The following is a 22,896-nucleotide window of genomic DNA, read 5'->3' on the forward strand; positions in this document are numbered from 1 at the left end:
GTCAGTCCTGAATCTCCTGCCCATCGGATAAAGAGTTTTCTTGGAGACGGCTCACAATGATGCTATCTGTTTCCTGGAGACTCACTGGAGCTTAAATGTGTTTTCAGTAGGGCTAGCTGGCTTTTAATATGGAGCTTCCTAGTTGTGGGTTTCTGTTCTGATTCTTGTTCTGTAGTTCACATTTTGCCAGTTCCTGCGCAATTATTTTTAGCCTACTTTCCAGTAGGCTTAAAAGATCACCCAGCATTCTGTGAGTATACGTGTCCTGCTATCAACTTTGCAATGCCTGGACCAGTATGAACCAAATTTGCTACAACTGTACGGACACATAGGGACACCTCAGTGGCACAGCTTTGGATGATGTAATCTGATTGAAGATGGCAGATGTGTCAAGATGGCTAACATTTGGACCATCTAACCAGTTTGAACCTAGTGATTGGCACATAGGGACACCTCAGAGGTATAGTTTGTAATGATGTCATCCACTCCAGTCCAAAATGGTGGATGTGTGAATGTTTAGGAGCAAGAAAGCTGACTTATGGACTGCCTGATTTGGACCTCCTAACTGATTTGGACCAAATTTAGTTCAGTTGTAGGGATAGTGGAAGGAAAGTAGGCTGCTTAGTTCTTACTAGAACTACTTGTTTCTTACTGGGGTTCTTTTTAAAAATAGGTCAGAATAGAAACCTAAGTAGACCATGGCTTGTTGAAAATCCCGTGTACTGTTCTTCTTTCCTCTAATCTCCTCCTCTTTTATTTCCTAATGTAAAGCCCATAAAATTGGGCTACTGGAAAACAAACATTGGGTATTCCACTGTGAGTGAGGAGCGATGGATTGTAACTATCTGAAATTCTTCCCGCACCTTCCTTTTGCAGACTCGGCTTTTCTGCTCAGTGATGCCCATGTCACAGTCATGTTGCAGTGCTTGGAGGCCGTAGAGCAGAACAATCCTCGGCTGTTGGCTCAAATTGATACATCCATGGTGAGGCGGGCTCTTCTCTCTTCCTTGTTCATGTCTCGTTTTCTGCCACACCCCGCCCCCCTTCACCAGATGTTGCTTTGTCATTGTTCACAAACACATAGTCTCCCATTCAGAAGCAAACAGAGCCCTTTTGAAGACGTTCCCTGACTACTTGACCCTGGGGGTTAAAAGCTAAAAAGCATTTGCAAGTGCACTGTGAAATGGCTGTCCAGAAGGGAGTTACTTCGCTAGCTGTAGCTGTGTGAAAACAGGCTGCCATCCTGGAGGTGAAGTGTTTGTCCTGTAGATGGGACTGGAGGGTGGAGGCAGGTGTCTTGTTCCAGGTACCTCGAGCCTTGCAATTAGCTGCTCACATGCCACAAGCAGGAATCCCTTCTGGGTGAGTTATTTCCCAGGCTCACTTTCAGAAAGAAGTTGTGGAGCCCTTGTTAATAGTAGCCTCTAAGGGGTAGGACAAGAGGCAAATAATTTAAATTTCAGGGAGGTTGTTTTGGGGCTAAACTATAAGAGGAGCAATGAAATAAGCTGCCTTGGAAAACGACTCTTCTTCCTTGGCAGTTTTAAAAAGCAGTTTGGGCAGGTTTCGGAGATGCTTTAGGTATGTAATCGGTGTATGTGTGTTGCTTTCAAACTGTGTTCCTAGGAGCCGTGAGATTCCTCAGAAGCTAACTGGGGTTTCCTCCATAGGAGGACCATAATGACAGAGAAGCTTCCTTTGAGAACAGCTTTCCCAGAGCTGCCCATCTTCTTTGGTAGTGCAGCGCTGCAGGAGGTGTTGGGCATGTGCTCCAGTGTGCTCATTTCACATGGGGCAGCAGGGTTGGTGAGGCACAGCAGGTGTGCCAGCATCCTATGTGATCAGGGTGAATATCCCCCAAAATCTTTAGCAACATATAAAATTGCATGTGGTTCCTAATCAGACAAGTCAGTGTAGAAGGTTGTGTTTGAAGGAAGACCGATTCAGTGTGGAAGGTGGTGTTTGAAGGAAGACCGATTCAATCGATGCTTTTGACTCTGGTTCTAGGGCCTGGTTTCCTTCTGTTCTGCTGAGTCATTAACTGGGTCCTTTTTGCTTCAGTTTGCCAGAAAGATCGAGGCTTCTGTGCCTGTGACAAAGAGCCGAAGCCTCACAGCGCTTCCTGGGTCCATATACACCCCTCCTGCTGAGTGCACAACCTACCGGTATTTGGGCTCCTTCTCAGGTCTTCACTCAGTATCTACCAGTATCCAAGGTAAAAGAAGACAAGCCCCGTGTTTCCATGCTTGGAGTAAAATGCTTTCTTGCAATGCCTGTGTTCTGATACAAGCCATTGTGCTTTGATTTGGTCTTTCTAAGCAGTGCTTTGGGTGATAGAGCAACCCTGAGTCCTGGGAGGCAACAAAGGGAATGGAGGCTTCTCTTTAGCAATACAAACAAAAATAAGTAATCACTTATTCACATTTGCATAGTACTTTCAGCTAACCAGAGTACTTCATGTTATCTTCTTGTATTCCTTCCAACCACCCTGTAAAATGAACACTCCTATTCCCACACTGCAGTTGTAGAATGGAGGCTGAGGAGGAGGAGGAGTTGCCTAAGGCTGCCTAGTGAGTTAATGGGGCAAGGCTCAGATTAGGAAGGTCTTGGTTCATAGCTCAGTCCCTAAGCTCTACCAGCAGGGTTGTGGCCTTTGGGCCCTGCTTGAGAGTTATTATTTATTTTATTTATTATTTTTTGAAACTTTTATACTGCCCTTCCAAAAGGCTCAGGGCGGTTTACATTAAAGCAAAATTAAAATCAATTAAAACAAATTATAAAACAGCATAAAACAACAATTAAATAATCAGAACAATTTAAAAACAAGTTTTAAAAAGCTGAGAAAGCATGGTGGAAGAGATGTGTTTTCAGAAGTTTTTAAAAAGTTGCCAGAGATGGGAGGCTCGTATCCCAGCAGGGAGTGCATTCCACAATCTTGGGGCAGCAACTGAGAAGGCCCGTCACTGTGTAGCCACCAAACGAGTTGGCAGCAACTGGAGATGGACCTCCTCAAGTGACCTCAATGGGCAGTGGGGCTCATAGCGAAGAAGACGCTCTCTTAAATACCCAGGGCCTAAGCCGTTTAGGGCTTTATAAGTTATAACTAGCACTCTGTATTTTGCCCGGAAACCTAGTGGCAGCCAGTGTAGCTCCGTCAACAGAGGAGTAATGTTGTCTCTCCGAGATGACCCAGAGACCAACCTGGCTGCCGCATTCTGAACCATTTGAAGTTTCCGGACTATGTACAAAGGCAGCCCCACATAGAGCGCATTACAGAAGTCCAGTCTGGAGGTGACCAACAGATGTACCACTGTTTTGAGGTCATTGATCTCGAGAAACAGGCACAGCTGGCGTATCAGCCGAAGCTGATAGAAAGCACCCCTGGCCACCACCTCAACCTGAGAAACCAGGGAGAGGTGTGGATCCAGAAGTACTCCCAGACTACGAGTTGGCCATGGTGGATCAAATCCACCCTGGTTTGATCCAGTAGGACTCTTCTTACATTAACGCTTCAGTTAGGCACAGCCATCCAGTATCAGTCCTAGAGGAACTTTCATGGACTGTCTTTAGGAACCTCTTGGACTGGGCCATATTATCAATCTTGCTTCAGTGAAACAGGCAGATGCGTGCACTCTTGCAAGCACATGCACATGCATTAGCTCTTTGGCTTCCCCTCACTCTGTTCCCATGGATGCCATCTGCCTAAAGCCCTGATCATGTTGGGCCCCCCAATTTCTACTAGTGGCTGTCCTCCTCTTCCCTGCCACATGCAGTGACTGCAGATGTTTGATTGTAGCAGATGTTTGTGATTGTAGCAGATGTGAAAGCTGTGCAAGAGTTCTTTTTTTAAAATAGTTTTGATTGGCCCCTAACTTTGGTGGTGGTCTAAACTGTGCAACCTGCCACTGATTCCTGAGCATTCCTAGTACAGTGGTCAAGCCTTGCTTTTGTCGTCCATTTTTGTTTCTGAGGATTCTAAGCCTCTCTCTCCCTGCCTCTTTCCAGACAGGAGACTATCAAACCCTTTGGTTTGCTGTAGCACCACCCAGCCTCAGGAAAACACACTGTGTGCCTCATCACATTGGCAGCCAGAGGGCAGGTCCCCCCAATGCCTAGCTGCCCCTCTTCCGCATTTCACCATCTGTTGCCCAAAAGACGACTCCTTCCCCGCTGGCGAGACGAGTGCCAGCACCTCAGCCAGCCAGACCGATGATCCCTGGGCAGGCAGCCAGGATGACATGGATGGCCCAGAGTATCTGGCAATTGGAAACCTGGGCCGGCCCAGCCGGGCCTGTAGCAGCCAGAGCAGATCCAGCACGTCCACCACCAACAGTGCCGAGAGCAGCACGTCCAACCTCTTCTCATCCAGCAGCTCTCAGAAGCAGGAATCCATTTCCTCCTTGGGGGAGCAGAGAGCAAGTGGTGCTGATGGTGGCAGCGGCAGCAACCGGGGGATGAACTTCCTGCGCAGGTCCAGCTTCTCAGAGGGACAAACATTAACACCCCATGGGATGCACAGGAGGAGCCACGTACGCTCCCATTCGGACACCAGTGTGGCCTCTGGAAAAGTGCACGGTAAGATGGCACCAGGGCTGATGGATTCTCTGTCTACTGGGATGAGCACTGCTACTGTAGAGCACAGATTCAGCTGCCTCTGTTAAAGAGAAAATCTGTTTAGCACTGCCTATGTTTTAGGTGCTCTATATATGTCTCCCACTCAATGTCCCCCACCCACCAATCTCTCTCTTAACTGTCCCTCTTGACATTTGGACTGTAAGCGCCTGGCGGGCAGAGTCTGCTTCTGCATCTGAAGCTCTGTAAAACACCATGTCCATGGATGGTGATGCTTGCTTTGCCTGCCTCAGCATCCCTGTGTGCATATAGTTCAATATATTAATGGCTACTATAATGGTTATGATAACGGTATGGAACCTCCATATTCAGAGGCAGTGTACCAGTTGCTGGGAGGCAAGTGACAGAGGGGGGCTTTTGGCTTCATGCCCAGCTTGTGAGCTTTCTGGAGGCATCTAGTTAAGAGAAAGGATGATTAACGATGAACCTCTGGTCTGGTCCAGGAGGGCTGTTCTTTTTTTCTTACACATCTGGGGACTTCCTTGACCTACTATCCTTGCCTCAGCAGGATGTCTGGTGTACAGAGCACAGTCATTCTAGTCCTCTTACTGAGCTTCCAGTATCTTAATCTTGCCTACAACAGGGGATGCACTCCTTGAGCAAATGCCCATGCTGAGGAGGAGTTTAGATGTTTGCAGCATAAGTAGCCAGGCATAAGCACTCTCAGAAAACTGACATGAAATAAGGGGCCCAGTTTCCTTGACCCCCCCTGCTCTGCAGTGTGCTTAGCATAAGACTTAGTCCATCTAGCTCAGAATTGTCTATGCAGACTGGCAGAGCCTTCTCCAAGGTTTCAGGCAGGAGTCTCTCCCAGCCCTATCTGGAGAAGCCAGGGAGGGAGCTTGGAACCTTTTGCATGCAAGCAGGCAGGTGCTCTTTCCAGAGCGGCCCCATCCCCTAAGGGAAATATCTTACAGTGTCCACACATGTAGTCTCCTGTTCATATGCAAACCAGGGCAGACCATGCTTAACAAAGGGGGCAATTCATGCTTGCTACCACAAGACCAGCTCTCCTCCATTTTTGTAGGATGGGAGAGCCCAGCCTGACTGCTGCTCTGATGGGCATTTCCTGCACACAGTGCCAGCAGGATCCCCAGTCCAGATCACCGTATTTCCTTAAGATATTCTGCATGGACATATGAATGGGCTTATGCAGGGTTGTCGTAAAATGCATAGAACTGGGTTCATAGACAGTCCCTGCAAGCAACTGAGAAAGAGGCCGTGACAATAGAAGTAGCAGAGATCTGACAGTTGTTCAGCCAACTCATCATGGTCTGGCCTCTCTTTGAAGAAAATGCGCTAAAGCCTTGGGAATCTTCACATTTCTGGGATCTTTTAAGAGTAAGCAAAGGCTTGAAGGGAAAAAAATTCTAATAAAGTTTTAATTTTTTAAAAAAAGAGTAAGCAAAGGCAGAGTCCTCAAAGGAGGACAGGTGGGATTCTGCCTTGGTGAGTAACTCTCCTCTTCTCTCCTTTCCTTAACACTCCCTTCTCTTCTGCTTTGCTGCTTGTTGTCAGGAGGGCACAGGGACATCGGCATTATAATAGAAGATCCTGTAGCAGGTTTGGGAGCCAGCACATTGCAAAACTCCCCATGATCCATGTCCACCGCATTGAATTCAAGGGCTACGATGAAAACTCTGGTGTCAACCTCAAAGCTCCAGTTGAAAAATTGCATGCCAGGGGTTCTTGCCTGGCCCAGTGTTTGTGGCCAGGTTGCCTTCCTCAAAACCTTGCTCATTAGCAAGCTTGGAATGGGACTCCATGCCTAGACTTCTGAGGAGGAGCAAACGTGAGACGGCAACCTGACAGCTTTAGGCTCTGTGTGCAGAGCACTGACCACAGGCCCCTTGCTTGCTTGGAGGACTTAGTGTTACCAGTGTGGGGCTTCTTCCACCACAAGCAAGATTGGGGCATTGTTGTGTTCAACTTTGAGAGAGTTAGGGAACCATTCCTAGAACCAAGAAGCCACCACAACTTGAATTTTCCCTGTAGTAAATGCTCTGGTATGTGCCTGACAAGTGCAGAGATCGCCACTTGCCCCCTCTTGGCATAACCCATATGGGGAAGCTTTTTCTATAAAGAGACCTCAACCCGCACTGGTGCATTTACAAGATAGAGCAATACCTCAGAAACGTCAATTCAGTGGGTAGGCTTGCCTTATCTAAATTCTGGAAGGACTGCTTCATACATCGGGGTTTTGCTACACAAGCAGGAATTCTGTCATTGTGGCTGGGGATGATGGGATCTGTAGTCCACCACCATCTGGGGACCCAAGGTCAGGAACCCCTGCTGTAGATGCAGCCTCCCACGGAGACAGTCGTGACTGACAGTCACACCTGTGTTTGTGTGTGCACTCACATGTATATACTCAGTGGGAAGTTGAAATTGGCCATTGCTTCCCAGCACCTGTGCGCTATGTAGTACACCCTGCAAGATGCATGCATCTGTAACTGTTGCATGTGGACTGCAGAGAAGTACCTTCCATTGTGAAAAATATGGAATATGCTAGTAGTATTGTCAATATGTTTGAATGGGTTAATGATCTAGTTTATTTTTCAATAATTAAATTGTTGAAATTCTTGAGATGTTTGAATGTTAAAATGTTGTAGAAAAGAAAGTTTAAAAATATATATAACCTATGAAGTGGCCCTGAGTTTGGCTTGAGCTTCTAAAGCTATTGGAGTTGACACCAGTAATCCCCTTGACTTGTTCTCCACTCTTCTTTTACCATTGCATGTTCTAGGTGCACTTTCTCTCTCCTCTTGTTCTTCCCTTAACTTCCTTGTTTTGCACCCTCTTCCTCTTAATTCTAGCAACAACTAAGTTAAAGCATTAAAGGCAGCTTCTCTCTAGCAAAATCTTGCTGTTCTTGGACCATGGGGTGTGATGGAGATCAAGGACCATGCTTGGGTCTGACTATGTGAGCATTTCCCCTAGTGACTGCATCTCAAAGACTGCTTTGTTCCCACAGCATAGTTATCCAGGCTCAGGGCAAACCTAGAAGGAAGCAATCGGCATGCTGAAACTATTACTGTACATGGAATTATTAAAGTAGTGCCAGCTGCAAAATGGCTAAACCCCAAGGCAGTGAGAAAACAAAAGCCCTTTGGGACCACGCTGATTATATTAAGAGCTAATCTACACATGACACAGAAATATAAAATAGCGATTTTCCCGATCTGGACCATTGCAGGTGGGGGAGATTGCATGTTTGAGTACCCTTTACAAATAGAAAATGAACACTCCAGTAAAGAACCCCAGTGCTAGAACTCCCCCCCCCGATATGTTTATATCCCGTGTTCTGAGAATCTTTCCCCTTTGAAGCACAACTCCATGCTGAAGTATGATGTGATACAGTTCAAGAAAAAACTGCACCATGAGATTCTGCCATATATGTAGACTGACTTGAAAAGAACCAATGGGGGGAAGGCTATTGCAGTGGGTCCACACCAAGCCTCCCATTAAACTTCATAAGGGCTGCCTTGATAGACCACTGTAAGGTGCACTACTGTGTTGCTTCTCTTGATGTACAGAAGCTTCTGCTATTACAACAGTGCTCTAGCATCTGTGCTGGGTCATCTGGGCATGATTCACTTTTTTCCTAAAAAGCCCCAAATGGCTTGAGCCCAATGTACCAGAGACTTCCTTCTCCCACTGCACAATGCCCATTATCATTTTTAAGATCAGCTAAGGGTCCTTGGAGATTTAACTTTCATGATTTGAATCTTCTGCATGATCTCCCTTCATCTCCCCACAGCACTACAATTTGCCATTTGTCCTTTCTGCACACTGCCTGTTGCCCCAAATGTTTCTGTTCCCTCCTGCCTGTTGACTTTATCTCTCATGCCTTCCCATTATGCCTCATTTTGTTTTGGTCAATTCTGTTGGCTCTCCCTCGAGGCTGGTTCTGATCACGGCTCTTGATGACCTTTGTTCTGTTTTGTACCTAGAGTCCAATGGAGACCTCTCCAGATTCAAAGGCAGCATGGCCTGCTTAGGGCAGAACAGTGAAGTGAGCACACCTGGTTCAGTCTGCATGGACTATGGTGAGTATGGTAGGGCTGCTTTTGTACTATGACCTTGGTAATGGGGGAGGAGCCAAGATGCCGAGAGTGTAACAACCTGAAGCCGTAGCTCCTCCAGTTTAGTTTAGATCTTGGTTTTATTTTGTGTGTTCATTTCTTGGTTTTTGTTTTAATGTCCTTTAAATCAAAGATTAGACTTCTCCATCCACTTAAATATTGACTTACTCACAGCTGGTGTTTTGTCTATCTCCTGGAGGATTATATTTGTGCCGGAAGGTTATTTCTTGTGCCAGAGAAAGCCAAAAAGGATTAATTATAACTCTATAACAATGGGCAGGAAAAAGCGGGGAAGATTGAGCCCGGATACCCAGATACCCCTCAAGTCTAAACAACTTTGTATTGATAAGCTATTGATAAGGAAACTGTAAGTAATTTATCTGCACTTGCCTCTCCAAACAGATATGAAAGCCTAGAAGTTTAATCTCTTCCTTCACCCCAAACTACTTCTCTTTTGGCTGGGGACAGTTCTCAAGTGACTGAACCTCTCTGCCAACTCAGATTCACCCTTAAGAGACCAAGATGTTTAGGGTCAGACTGCCCAGAAGGGTCCTCCTTTTGATTATTTGGCACAATACTCTTTGCTTACGGGTGAAACTGTTTTGTCTATTTTTGGACAGCTCAACCCAGTTGCCAGCAAAGTAGACTCTCTTAGGGCTGCTTGAACTGCTTTTGTTGCCTTTCTCAAGAGCATTTGGACGCCTTGTGTTCAGTGCGGGTTGAAAGAGGGAATTATCTACAAAATCAAATATCTGCCTGTACCGGATGGAGTGCTGAAACGACTAGAGTCCAACGCTGCCTACAAAATAATCAGGTAGTTTTGCTCATTATGCGAAACCCTATAAATCAAGGGAGGTGGCTGACAAAGCAAAATATTAGGCACTCCTTCAGTCAAATTTTACACTTCAAATATCACCATGTGGACCTTGAGTCTGTTGATAAATTACCAGATATAAGAGCTGGAATAAGGATCCTCTTAACTTTTACAAAAAATATAATTCCTGGTATGCTGTTTAAAATCCCTTCCTTTCCTCTTTTGAAATCTATGCTAAAAGGGTTTTTAAAGATGACACGGCTTCTCTACTACTACCTGAAAGCTTGAAAGTGTCTGCAGCCATCGTGTTGGCTCAGAGCCTAGAAATAGAGCCTGAATCATAATGAAAGCAACAAGCTTATCTAATGACCTTGGCAAGTGTAACTCATTTAAACAAGCAGCTCTCAGTAAGGAGGCCGTAGGAGCCTCAAATTAGTCTAACATTAACCCCTTAGGAATGTTACTGAAGGAGGGCAGCACCCATATGAACTTTGTTGCTAACCTGGAGGGTTTTTGTATGGCCGTACATGATGCCCATTTGATGGGAACCCCTCAGGGCCTTACTCTCTGAGACCAGCTCTTCAAAGGGACACTCCAACAAACTGACAACTCAGACATGTTCTGAGGGTTCTACTAAGTCAAATAATGTACATCTTCTTGAAGCTGCACCACCCTTGTGTCATGATGCTCTTTATAGTACTGTTGCCCCAACGAGAAGCAACACAACTGCTTGGGACACAATGTCAATAACAGCCTTCAAGCTGAATGATAGCATGGAGATGGAAGCTGTAGATAGTTACGCCCAAGACAGACACTATCCACTGGAAATTTGATACTGTAGACCTTGGAGATTCTTATTTAAACAACACAGTTGTGCCTTCCCAACACACTGGCCTGCTAAATTCAACTTCCTTGCAGGAGAATTCAACTGACTGCCGACAGTCTCCGGTGCACGCTCACAATGGTGCTTAGGTTCCAGTAGTATTTACCCCACTGGATTCTCAGCAGCCGCTCTCTGACCTATATTTTGAATATAAGCAAAGAACATTACTTGATTTCTCAGGACTTCTTACAACCTGGCTTGGAGAGGATTACCCCAGATCTTATAGACCACGAAAGATCCCCAATGGTCTCCGTTGATTGACATCCAGCACAATATGGCGCTCTCAAGTTTCTTCCTTGGAACGTTTCTGGGTGGGCTTCCAAAATTACAGATCCTTTTTCAATGATTACTTAGGACTATTTGAAATCGTTATGTTGCAAGAGACATGGGTGTGTGGGGAAATATTGGTTGAAGGCTTCATCTCAATTTGGAACCATCTATTACCCGCTGTGACGTGTTTAATAATTTTTGTGTGGGGGAGAATCTCTTGTATTTGGGCCAACTTGGATTTAAACCCCACAATTACTTCAGTGTCTGTATCAGAGGTGTCCCGTGATTCCTCTTATGTGGTTAGTTTCAGTTTCGGTTTGTGACTCATGAGGATGTGGACAAGCTGCTTAGAGCAGTTCGGCCTACCACCTGTTCTCTTGACCCTTGCCTGACATGGCTAATACTGTCTGGCAGGGGGGTTGTTGTACAAGGCTTAGTAGAGATCATAAATGCTTCTCTAAGGGAGGGCAGGATGCCTCCTTGCTTTAAGGAGGCAATTATTAGACCACTTCTGAAGAAGCCCACCTTGGATTCCTCAGAGTTGAGCAACTATATAGTCCTGTCTCCAAACTTCTGTGGTTGGGAAATATAATTGAGAGGATGGTGGCCTCCCAACTCCAGGCAATCTTGGAGGAAACTGATTATCTAGAACTGTTTCAGACCGGCTTTTGGGGTGGAGACTGCCTTGGTCGGTCTGATGGATGATCTCCAATCGGCAATTGACAGAAGAAGTGTGACTCTGGAGTGTCTGAGGGGGTTGGGGGTGGGAGGCACTGCTTCGCAGTGATTCCACTTTTACCTCTCAGGCAGATTCCAGATGATGTCCCTCGGGGACTGTTATTCTTAAAAAACTGAACTTGGGTATGGTGTCCCTCAGGGCTCCGTATTGTCTCCGATGTTGTTTAACATCTACATGAAGCTGCTGGGAGAGATCATCAGGAGATTTGGTGCAGGGTGTTATCAGTATGTGGATGACACCCAAATCTTTTTCTCCATGTCAACATCATCAGGAGAAGTCATAACCTCCCTAAATGCCTGCCTGGAGGCAGTGATGGGCTGGGTGAGAGGTAACAGGCTGAGCCTGAATCCTGATAAGACTGATGTACTTATTGTGCGGGGTCAGAACTCGGGAGATGATTTTGATCTGCCAGTTCTGGATGGGGTCACACTTCCCCAGAAGGAACAGGTATGCAGTCTGGGGGTGCTTCTGGACACAAAACTCTCCCTGGTGTCCCAGGTTGAGGCAGTGGCCAGAGGGTGCCTTTTTATCAGCTTCGCCAGCTGCATCCGCTTCTTGAGATAAATGACCTCAGAACAGCAGTACATCTGCTGGTCACCACAAGGCTGGATTACTGCAGTGCGCTCTATGTGGGCCTGCCTTTGTACGTTGTCTGGAAACTGCAGTTAGTCCAGAATGCGGCAGCCAGGTTGGTCTATGGGTCATCTCGGAGAGACCATATCACTCCTGTCTTAAAAGATCTACACTGGCTGCTGATAAGTTTCCAGGCAAAGTACAAGGTTTTGCTTATAACCTATAAAGCCCTAAACAGCTTGGGCCCTAGGTATTGTAAGAGAATGTCGTCTTTGCTATGAACCACACCGCACATTGAGATCATCTGGAGAAGTTTGTCTGCAGTTGCCATTGGATTGTCTGGTGGCTACTCGGGGATGGGCCTTCTCCATTGCTGCCTCAAGGCTTTGGGACTTCCTGCTGAAATAAGAGCTTCCCCATCTCTTACAATTTTTTAAAAGGCAGTCAAGATACATTTGTTCACCCAGGCTTTTAATTAGATATTGTTTTAATTGTGTGTTTAATAGTTTTAACATTTTAAATTTTAATTGTTGAAATGTTTTAATCTTTTTATCAATTGTTTTTATTGATCTGGAAGTGATCCGTTGTCAACATGAAAAATGGGTTACTCGCCTGCACAGAGACTTCATGGATGGATTAACTAGCTCCTCACTGGCACCCCTCCCTCCGTGCATGTGCCACGTGCCTTGCTTTTCTCGGCAGCCAGGTGCCATTTCATCTCAGTTTCTTGGAGACTGCTGATACTTTCAGACCTCTGGTGTATTGCTCCTCAGTTTAGAAAAGAAATTGTTGCTTTGGACTGATTTTCTAGTAAAACATGGACTGTGACCTCATCTATTCTTCGCTTTCCCCTTGGACTTCATTCTCAGATACCTGAACTTTTGACTTCGGACTGTGAGTTAACTATTCTTTGGACTTTGATTTGGACATGACGAATACTTTCTGCGTCTTTGCCGTAGGACATAACGATGGCTGAGAGGAAGAAAACTACGTTTAAGTGTTGCTCTCAGTGTCGAGCTAAGCTCCCCTCAACTGATGAACTCTCAACTCTGCTTACTTTGTTTGGGTGAGCACCATGTCCTAGCTTCTTGTAGGATTTTCAGGTCCTTTTCAAAGCAAACACTGAAGAATAGCTCTTTATGCCTCAGAGCAGCTCTCTACGGAGATGCGCTGCATCCACCAAGGCTGAAGTCGGAATCGACATTGATCTCGGTGTCGACATCGGCGGGCCTTTTTTCAATGTCTGCTTCGGGGTCTGTGCACAGTCTAAAACCCTGCGGGATAATCTCAAGGAGATTGTCTTCAAGAAGCCCAAGTCTTTGGACCATGGGCATAAGAAGCGTAAATGACATCGCGTGGCCTCTGATAGCAACTCGCCACCTCAGAAAAAGCATAAGTCCAAGTTGGCTCATTTATCAAGGTCGAGGACCCCCTCGCCATTGAAAGTCCAATATCGACCACTGCTGCCGTCGACGAGTCTGTCAAAGCCAATGCCTTCTGATGTGGGGGCTGGTCTTTTCGTGCCCTTTTCGGCGCCGTCATGTTCAGTGCTTCCAACACTTCTGTCGATCTCAACCATGACCACTGTCTTGACATCAATGTCGACGCTGGTGTTCCCGCTTCAGAGTCCTGCAGTTTTCCCTTCGACTTGCTTGATATCAATGGTCGATGCCGACACGGGTGTCCTGCACCGTATTCATCCATCATCCCCGACGGCTACTGTTGTTTCTCAGCAGCATAAACCATTGTCTCTTTCGGCTGCAAGGATGCCCTTAAAGTCGCCTCTCACACTTTTCGATATCACTGGCAATGCCTTGTTGGATGACAGTACTGCTAAGTCCCTGTTGAGTGTTCGGGACTCTGCTACGAGTACCCCGTGGGGTTCTATGTTCCAGGGATTCCTCACCTCGGGTTTGGATACCGAGTTCAATGTTGAGGACGATGTGCCTCCGAAGCTGCCTTCGGTGTCTCCAGTTTGAATTGGAGCCAAGTCTTCTACCTATATGCTGCCGATGACTGTACCAACTACTACTGCTCCACCCTTGAAACACCACCCTCCTTTGTGCCACCTCCTTTGGTGCCGCTGAGCTGGCTACACAATTGAGTTCATAACTTTGTCAATTTTCGAGGGTTGCTGCCGAGGCCACTCCAACGCCGGCTCTCTGGCAAGAAGTGCATGCTCTCTTGGAGAAACGTGCAGTAGTCCCGGTGCGGTGGACAGATTGTCTACGGGGGTTTTATTCTCGTTATTTCCTTGTTCCCAAGAAGGACGGGGGAATCGGAGCCATTATGGATCTCCATGACCTGAACCAGTATGTGGATATGCTAAAATTCTGTATGACAACGTTGCAGGGAATTCTCCCCCTCCTGGCCAAGGAGGATTGGTTTGCCATGTTAGACGTCAAGGACACGTATTTTCATATTGTGATTCAGGACAATCATTGCAAATTCCTGAAGTTTGCTATAGGAGGTTTAGCATTCCAATACAAGGTGCTGCCCTTCGGGTTATCCACAGCACCCAGCGTCTTCACAAAATGTTTGTCTGTGATCGTTGCTCATTTAAGGACTCAGGGAATCACAATCTTCCCGTATTTAGACGATTGGCTCTTAGTACACAGCGATATAGCCACATTGGAGTCTGACATCCAGATTATGCTCTTGTCTCCTTCAAGACTTGGGGATCCAAGTCAACTGGGCCAAGTCCAGACTTCACCCAGTTCTAACTATAGATTTCATAGGTGCCCTGTTGGACACACAGGTGAAGCGGGCGTATCTGCCTTTGGACAGGTACCAACAGATTTGCACGCTCATCACCAAATTCGAACATGATCCTCACCAACGTGCTGACTGTGTCCAGAGTTTGCTGGGCCTCATGGCCTCGTGCAAGTCCATGGTCCTCTATACCCGTTTGTAGATGCGGCCTCTACTGCTGTGGTTCCTTTGAGCCTTCTGGCCAAACATCGACAGCCAGGCAGTGCTCCAGTACATGCTTCCGTAGGTATTGAAATCCCTGACATGGTGGACAAGAAGGGAGAACCTTCTCGACGGAGTTCCCTTCGTCACTACGGCTCCATCCCTCTGTGTCACTACCAACATGTCCCTTGTGGGTTGGGGAGCCCACTGCGGCGATCACTGCGTCCAAGGCTGGTGGACAGTGTGCCCATGTTGCATGCACATCAGTCTTTTAGAATTGATGGCCGCTTACTTGGCTCTCAAGTCTTTTGCCCCCTTGCTTCAGGGCTCCGTTGTGCAGTTGCTGATGGACAATTCTACGACGATCGCCTATGTGAATCGTCGGGGGTGGGGGCACGGTGTTGTGCTCGCTCTGTGCCCTGAGTTCTCAACTATGGGCTTGGTGCATATCCAAGAACATCTTTGTGACAGCTCTGCACATCAAGGGGCTACAGAACATTCTAGCAGACGATCTCAGCAGGACCTTTGACGGCCAGCACCATCACGAATGGTAACTGAAGCAATCCTGCATGGCCTGTCTAGTGCGGCAGTCTCCCTCACGTCGACCTCTTTGCCTCGGCAGCAAACAAAAAATTTCTGTGATACTGTTTCAGAGCGGGCGTTGAACTTGGCTCCCTGGGGGATGCTTTTTAGCACCACTGGGGAGGGAATCTGCTTTACCTGTTTCCCCCTCAACCCTTGCTCAACAGAGTGATCAGCAAGTTGATACGCGACAATGCCCGAGCGATCCTAATAGCCCCATGGTGGCCGTGCCAAACTTGGTTTGTGTTGCTACTCAGACTGACAGACGGCAACTTACATCACCTTTCTTTAGAACTGGATTTGCTGTCAAGAGATGAGGGAAAAATCTTGCACCCATCTGCGGACCTTGCGACTCACGGCCTGGAAGGTCGGTTACTGAAGAATATCCCTCTCAGCTCTCGGAGACCTTCCACCCAAAAGAGATACGCGAGTAAGTGGAAGCGCTTTACTATCTATGCGAAAGACCATGGCTTTCGCTCATTTAAAGCTTCTCCTACCCAGGTCCTCTTCTATTTCACCAGCCTGAAGGATGCAGGCTTAGCTAATGTGTCCCTCCAGGTCCACCTTGCCGCTATTTCCTCTAAGCATGAGGGCTACCAAGGCCTTTCAGTGTTCTTGCACCCCCTGTGCAAGAAGTTTCTGAGGGGTGTGAATAACCTGTACCCCCTGGTCCATGCTTCTACAGAACAAGGGAGTCTTTTCCTGGTTCTGGCCTCCCTGATAGAAGCTCCCTTTGAGCCTCTTCATGAAGCCTGTCTCCATTCCCTGATACTTAAAACTGTCTTCCTCATCGCGATCACGACCACCAGGTGCGTGAGCGAATTGACTGCCTTGCGCGCAGACACGCCCTATACGCAGTTTTATCCTAACACAGTTCTGATACGTACTGACCCGGCTTTCCTGCCTAAAGTCGTTAAGGCTTCCACTTAAATCAGAACATTGTTTTCCCTTCCTTCTTCCAAAATCCTGAGTCTCAGTTGGACAAGGCGTTACACTCCCTCGATGTGTGAAGATGTCTGCTGTGCTACCTAAAACGTACAGCAACTATTCGAAGGACAAAGATGCTGTTTGTCTTGTTCAAAGGCAAGAATAAAGGTCTCTCCGTCTCCAGGCAGCGCCTTTCACACTGGTTGGTGGAACTTATTTTTCTAACATACAAGATACAGAATCAGCAGCCTCCTAGGCTGCACATTTGTCTGGCTTCTGCTTCAAAGACATCTGTGCTGCGGCCACCTGGTTGTCCCACCTATCTTTTATCAAGCATTATGCTGTGGACTTATGTTTAGCTGCTGAAGCCAATTTTGGGAGAGGAGTTCTCAGACGGGTTCTCCAATAGTGGGTGAAAAGGCTGCACTGTCCACCAAGGGGAAAAACTAACTACGGTAGTCACCCATTTCTCATGATAACGGATCACTTCCAGATAGACAGGTTGCTTACCTGTAACTTATGATCTGATGGTGATGCGTCAGTCATGAGACCCCACCCGTACCTCCCCACTGCAGCTTTTTCAACTCAAGACTGACTTACCTGCTTTCCCAATGAATCCACCCTGTGGGCCTACACTATCATCAGACGGGTCTCCCAAGAAACTGAGACAAAATGGTGCCCAGCTGCCGAGAAAAGCAGGGCATGTGGCACATGCATGGAGGGAGGGGCGCCAGTGAGGAGCTAGTTAATGCATCCGTGAGGTCCCTGCGCAGGCTCAGTAACCCATTTCTCATGACTGGCAATGGATCACCTCCAGATCATAAGTTATAGGTAAGCAACCTGTCTTTTTGTTGTAAACCACCCAGAGACTTGCATTTTGGGTGGTATACAAATGTGTTAGTTAGATAAATAAATCTTGTTTGCATTGGAGGCAGATGAGGGGAACAGGAGGTAGACAAGGGTGGATTGGTGACTCTTATTTCCACAAAACTACAGGCTAGTGTTGAGCAGTTAGATCTATGTGGGCAAATTTCCTCAACATGTTTAGTCAACCTTGGTTGTCATAGTATTTTGTCTATTAATGTATATCTCCCCCTATTTACCATACAAACTCAGGCCCAGGAACAATGACTAGCATTAGAAGAGTATATCTTTGCTGAAAGGATTCAAAACAATGCTGACTCTTGGGCCCCAATTCTGGCAGCTCTTTTCACTGTTATTGATCTTACTGTGCAGATTCCCAACGCCTGGGGCCTGGCAATAATAGTCCCACTCTATATATATTAAAAAGGAGCAATATCTAGCCTTCGGATTATCGGCCGATTAGTTTACTTAGTGTAGTGGGGAAGCTTTATTTATTATTATTTATTTATGGGGATGCTTTATGCCAGACATGTATGCTGGAAATTCTGGTCCTGTTTAAACAGAACATTCTGGCTGAGGAACAGGCAGGCTTCAGGACTGGCTGATCTATGACAAATCAATGTCTAGTCTTACAACATTTGGTGGAGAACTATAGCTCTAGGCCATGTGGAACTCTCTCTGCTGCATTCATTGATTTCAAATTGGCCTTTAATTCTATTTCCAAGGATAGACTTTGGGTAAAGTTGGAGACTTCTTCTATTGACCGTAGATTGCTCTCTCTTATTTGCATGTTTCATCAAATCAACTACTTGAGGGGGAGATGCAAGCAGAGCCATTTATCAGACCCAGTTCCAGTCCAGAGAGGTGTAAAACAGAGCTGTATTTTAGCTCCATTTTAATAATTCATTTATTAATAATTTATATTAATATAATATCATTAATAATTTTAATAATTTATTATGTAATTATTATTTTAATTAAATAATAATTTAAATAAATAAATTTAAATAATTGTTTAAATTATTATGTTTAATAATTTAAACATAATTTGTTATAACATAAATTTATTTTATTTTATTTGTTAATAACCTTTAAAAATTATTATTTTTAAATAACCTAAAATAATCTGTTATTTAACTGTTACATAAATTCACTGTTGCAAGACTTACAAAATTCTAATTTCCACCCTCCTAATTTGGCCTCTCATCCAATTCCTGCACTTCTCTATGCGGACGATATGGTGGTAATATCCTTTTCTGAAATAGGTCTGTGAAGAACCCTTAAGTCATTCACCGCTTATTGTTTGGAGGAAAATTTAGACATTAACTATCGAAAAACTAAGGTTTTTTTAAACTAATACTCCAAGCACAGATGGCAGATTAATGGCCAAGAAATAGAGCAGGTTACAACTTACAGATATTTAGGGGTGGTTTTCCAATCAAATGGCTCCTGGAAAGCTCATGTGGCTCATATTGCCCAAGGTGCACATAGAAGTGCAACTGCGCTGTCTAGATTCTATTTCTCTGGGGGAGGTAAATATATACATGCAGCAGTGAAAGCCTTTCAGGGTAAGGTAGCATCTCAATTATTGTATGGTGCTCAAATTTGTATGTACCCAAATTTTCATTCTCTAGAGGCAGTACAGTCCAAGTTTCTTATATCTAATTCTTGGTGTTCCATGCTGCGTACCAAATGCTTTACTGAGAATTGAAACCGGGTTAACCCAATTGAAGACCGCATTTATTTTCAACTACTGGCTCAAATTAATTTACAACCCTTCTGGTTTGGCTGCCCTCATCTTAATCAATAGCGTTTCCTCTACATGGGAAAATGCGGTGGAGAAGAAATGTCAGTGTTATGGCCTCCCACTTTCAGATCTAGCTTGTATAGGCCTTCTTAAGGCCAAAGAATCCATTTGTCAGCACCTTTGGGATATTGCGCTTCAAAAGAGCGCAAACGACACACACTGTGGTTGTAGGAAATGGCAATCAGTGTTCCCTCTAATCATGTGCACGTCCGCACGCTCAAAGTTTTTTTATCTCCGCTCAGTTAATTTTAGATCCCACTCAGAGTGAATCAGGAAGGTCCTATTCTGAATATATGTGCGCGCACACACTGCCTTGATACTGCCACCCAGAACAAAAGTCATTCCACACATAGTTAAAAAAAAAAATGGAGAGAACATTGGTGGCAATATTCAAATAAATAAATCTCCTAACACTGGATGACATTTTTCGGATTTGATCAACCATTTTTCTGTGCTGTTCTCTCCACTCCCCACTTCCAGATACTGGTCTGCATCTGAACTCTGGAGAAGGGATGTTCCGGAGACCATCAGAAGGCCAGTCCCTTATTAGTTACTTGTCAGAGCAAGATTTTGGCAGCTGTGCAGACTTGGAAAAGGTAGGCCATTGGAAGGGGCAAAACTTTGTTGGCGCATTAGTGTGCATTGTCTACTGCAGGTTAACAGTGGGAGCAAATATGGAAAAGGGTTCACAACCGGGGTTGTAGCTCCATGAAAGAGCATCTACTTTGCATGCAGAAGGTCCAGGTTCAATCTCTGGCGTCTCCAAGTAGGACCGGGAAAGATCCTGCCTGAAACCTTGAAGAGACACTGCCAGTCAGTATAGACAATACCAAGCAAGAGGGACCAGTGGCCTGACTTGATATAAGAGCTGGGGATGATAGGGGTTGTCCAGAAACACCTGGGGACCCAAGTCTGCCAACCTCTGTTTTAGAGAATTAGTTGGAAGAAAAGGACTGATCTGACCACAAGTAGAAAAATGATGAGCATAGCCTGTCCTCTTGATGAAACCTATGCCCCCAATTCTAAGGAAATGTATTTTAGGAAAATCAGTGAAGATCTGCCAGGATATTGATTTCCAAGATGGATACAAATTCTACAGTTTGCGGAATACAGAGAGAGTATTCTTCTCTGTGTTTTGCCAAGCTGGGAAATGGAGAACTAGACGGCTGTCGCTTTACCAAGTCTCTGCATCACAAAATCCTTCACTTATCTTTTGGGGGAAATGCATAACTACTCTTTGGTCAGTAGAAGGTCCTCCTGCCTTCTGAGTTAGACTTGGAATTTGACTTCCTCTCCTCCTCCCTTGCCCCAGGAAAACGCTCACTTCAGTATCTCAGAGTCCCTCATTGCTGCCATTGAGCTGATGAAGTGCAACATGATGAACCGGCAGCTGGAAGAGGAAGAGGAGGACAGTGACAAGGAAATCCAGGAGCTCAAACAGATGATCCGCATCCGGCGGCAACAGATCCGGACCCGGCATCTCCATCCAGGCTACCGGGAGATGGGCTTAGACAGTGAGTGCTTCCTTTCAGTGCAGACCACCTGCTGCATCTTCCTTTGCTGGCTTGTACTTTATTTCTAGGGTTCATATCTCGCCCTCTCACATTTGGCCTTAAGGCAACTTGCAATAAACAAATTAAGAGCACAATAAATAAAAATACAGTAATATGGTCACAAAAGCATTAAAACAAATTACTCGACAGCAAAGGACAATTCATGGCTTCTATAAGATTTCAAAATCTCTTAAGTGGTTCAGCTGTCAGAATGCTGCAATATCAACATTGGGGCAATGGAGGGGGCTTTTTTGGAGGAGGCTTACATGATAATGGCTATTTAAGGTTATTTCATTCAGCCAGAGCTGTGGACACTCTGTACCAGGGGGGAAACCAAACCTTGGCCCAGAAAAAGCCAGCTCAGAAAGCTGGCTACATTGTGCAAAGTAGAAACCCATGTACATATAGAAAACTAGCACATAATGGAGAAGGCTATACAGTAATCCCTCGACCTACGAACTACTCGACATCCGATGTCTTCAAGTTACGAGCGACAAAAAAGACCGGAAGTAGTTGCCGGTTTAGATTCAGCTTACTCGACCTACAAATTTTTAGATGCGGTTTCCTCGACTTACAAATGTTTCCAGACTTCCGTGGTGCGCTCTTCGACTTACGAAAATTTCGACCTCCGAACGTGCGTTCGGAATGGATTAAATACGTAAGTCGAGGGACCACTGTATGTGAAACCTTTCACCTGACATGGTAATCCCTATGTTAGGCATCAGCTAGAGATACACTCAAAAGTTGGAGCCATAATATAGGGGTCAGAGACATGAAGCAAGACTACAACACCTGGGGCTTTTTCGTTTAGAAAAAAGACTGCGGGGAGACATGATAGAGGTCTTTAAAATCATGCACGGTGTGGAGAAAGTGGATAGAGAGAAATTCTCCTCCCTCTCACATAACACTAGAACCAGGGGTCATCCCATGAAATTGATTGCCGGGAAATCTAGGACCAACAAACGAAGTACTTTTTCCACACAATGCATAATCCACTTGTGGAATTCTTTGCCACAAGATGTGGTGACAGCCAACAACCTGGATGGCTTTAAGAGGGGTTTGGATCACTTCATGGAGGAGAGGTCTATCAATGGCTACTAGTTGGAAGGGTTATAGGCCACCTCCAGCCTCAAAGGCAGGATGCCTCTGAGTACCAGTTGTGGGGGAGTAACAGCAGGAGAGAGGGCATGCCCCTTTCAACTCATGCCTGTGGCTTCCAGCGGCATCTGGTGGACCACTGTGCAAAACAGGATGCTGGACTAGATAGGCCTCCTTGGGCCTGATCCAGCAGGGCTGTTCTTATGTTCTTATGAGGTGTTGCACAAGGTACTCCCACCTATCTCTTCCAGTTTTTTTATTCTAGGTGATGCAGTTGGAGAACCTTCATGGTCTTATATTACATCTTAACTTGTTCTTACACTGTCTTCCCAGGTCTGATGGCAACAGACAGTGGATCCCATTTCAGTTCCCGAGACTCAACACTCCTATCTGATTCGGGTTCTGCGGAAGAGGTAGATGAGTATGAGATCAGAGGTAAGACAGCATGGCTGGAGTGAGCTCTGATCTTTTGTCTTTTTCTTCTAAACATATTAAGCTGCTTTATACTGTGACCATTGGTTCATCTGGTCGAGTGGTTCTTAACGTGGGGTCTGCCAGATGTTGCTGAACTACAACTCCCAGCATCCTTAGCCACAATAAATTGTGACTGGAGATGCTGGAAATTGTAGTTCAGCAATATCTGGCAGACCCAACATTAAAAAGTACTGATCTAGTCCATTATTGTCCACTCAGACTGGCAGCAAGATCTGAGAGAGATTTTCACCCTGGAGGTGCCAAGGACTGGACTTGAGACTTCTTGCCTGTTAAGTGTGTGCTCTGCCACTGAACAGTGACATCCCCACCCCCAGAAGACCCATCCTCTCTTGCGCCCAACAGCCTTGAAAGTAATAGAGGTGCCTACCCTCTTCAGGTGTTAAAGCAGTAGGCAGAACAGGAATGGAAAGATGCAGCTGATGAGCTCAGGGATTTGTTCTCTTGCAAATATGTTTGGTAGCTGATGGTAGTCATGCTTCTGTCATGGATGGTTCTTCCAGTGATGATAACCTGAAGCCAGTAGTCACAATAACGTAAAGACAGTCTATGGCACACTTATTGCAACATGAAGTCCGCTCCTTGAATCCTCCAAAGGCATGTTCATCACATGGCAAAACTAGATCGACTTCTGAAAGAGGATGGGGTGTAAACATTAGAAGCT

General features: G+C 45.8%; 1 protein-coding gene across 9 annotated transcripts in view; it reads left to right on the forward strand.

The window, feature by feature from the left end:
• RUBCN (rubicon autophagy regulator) overlaps positions 1–22,896 on the forward strand; it is a 74,490-nt gene that overhangs the window by 31,150 nt on the left and 20,444 nt on the right. For 7 of the 9 annotated variants that reach the window (XM_053309671.1, XM_053309664.1, XM_053309665.1 and 4 more), the window contains 8 exons: positions 877–983; positions 2,062–2,215; positions 4,006–4,575; positions 6,151–6,195; positions 8,586–8,681; positions 19,570–19,685; positions 20,402–20,603; positions 22,074–22,175. In XM_053309671.1, the coding sequence (XP_053165646.1) occupies positions 877–983; positions 2,062–2,215; positions 4,006–4,575; positions 6,151–6,195; positions 8,586–8,681; positions 19,570–19,685; positions 20,402–20,603; positions 22,074–22,175 (1,392 nt within the window). The remainder of the gene's footprint in view (positions 1–876; positions 984–2,061; positions 2,216–4,005; positions 4,576–6,150; positions 6,196–8,585; positions 8,682–19,569; positions 19,686–20,401; positions 20,604–22,073; positions 22,176–22,896) is intronic. The other 2 variants (XM_053309666.1, XM_053309670.1) reach the window with 1 other exon arrangement.

The sequence above is a fragment of the Hemicordylus capensis genome, chromosome 3 (genome assembly GCF_027244095.1).
Source record: "Hemicordylus capensis ecotype Gifberg chromosome 3, rHemCap1.1.pri, whole genome shotgun sequence".
Taxonomy (NCBI): Eukaryota; Metazoa; Chordata; class Lepidosauria; order Squamata; family Cordylidae; genus Hemicordylus; species Hemicordylus capensis.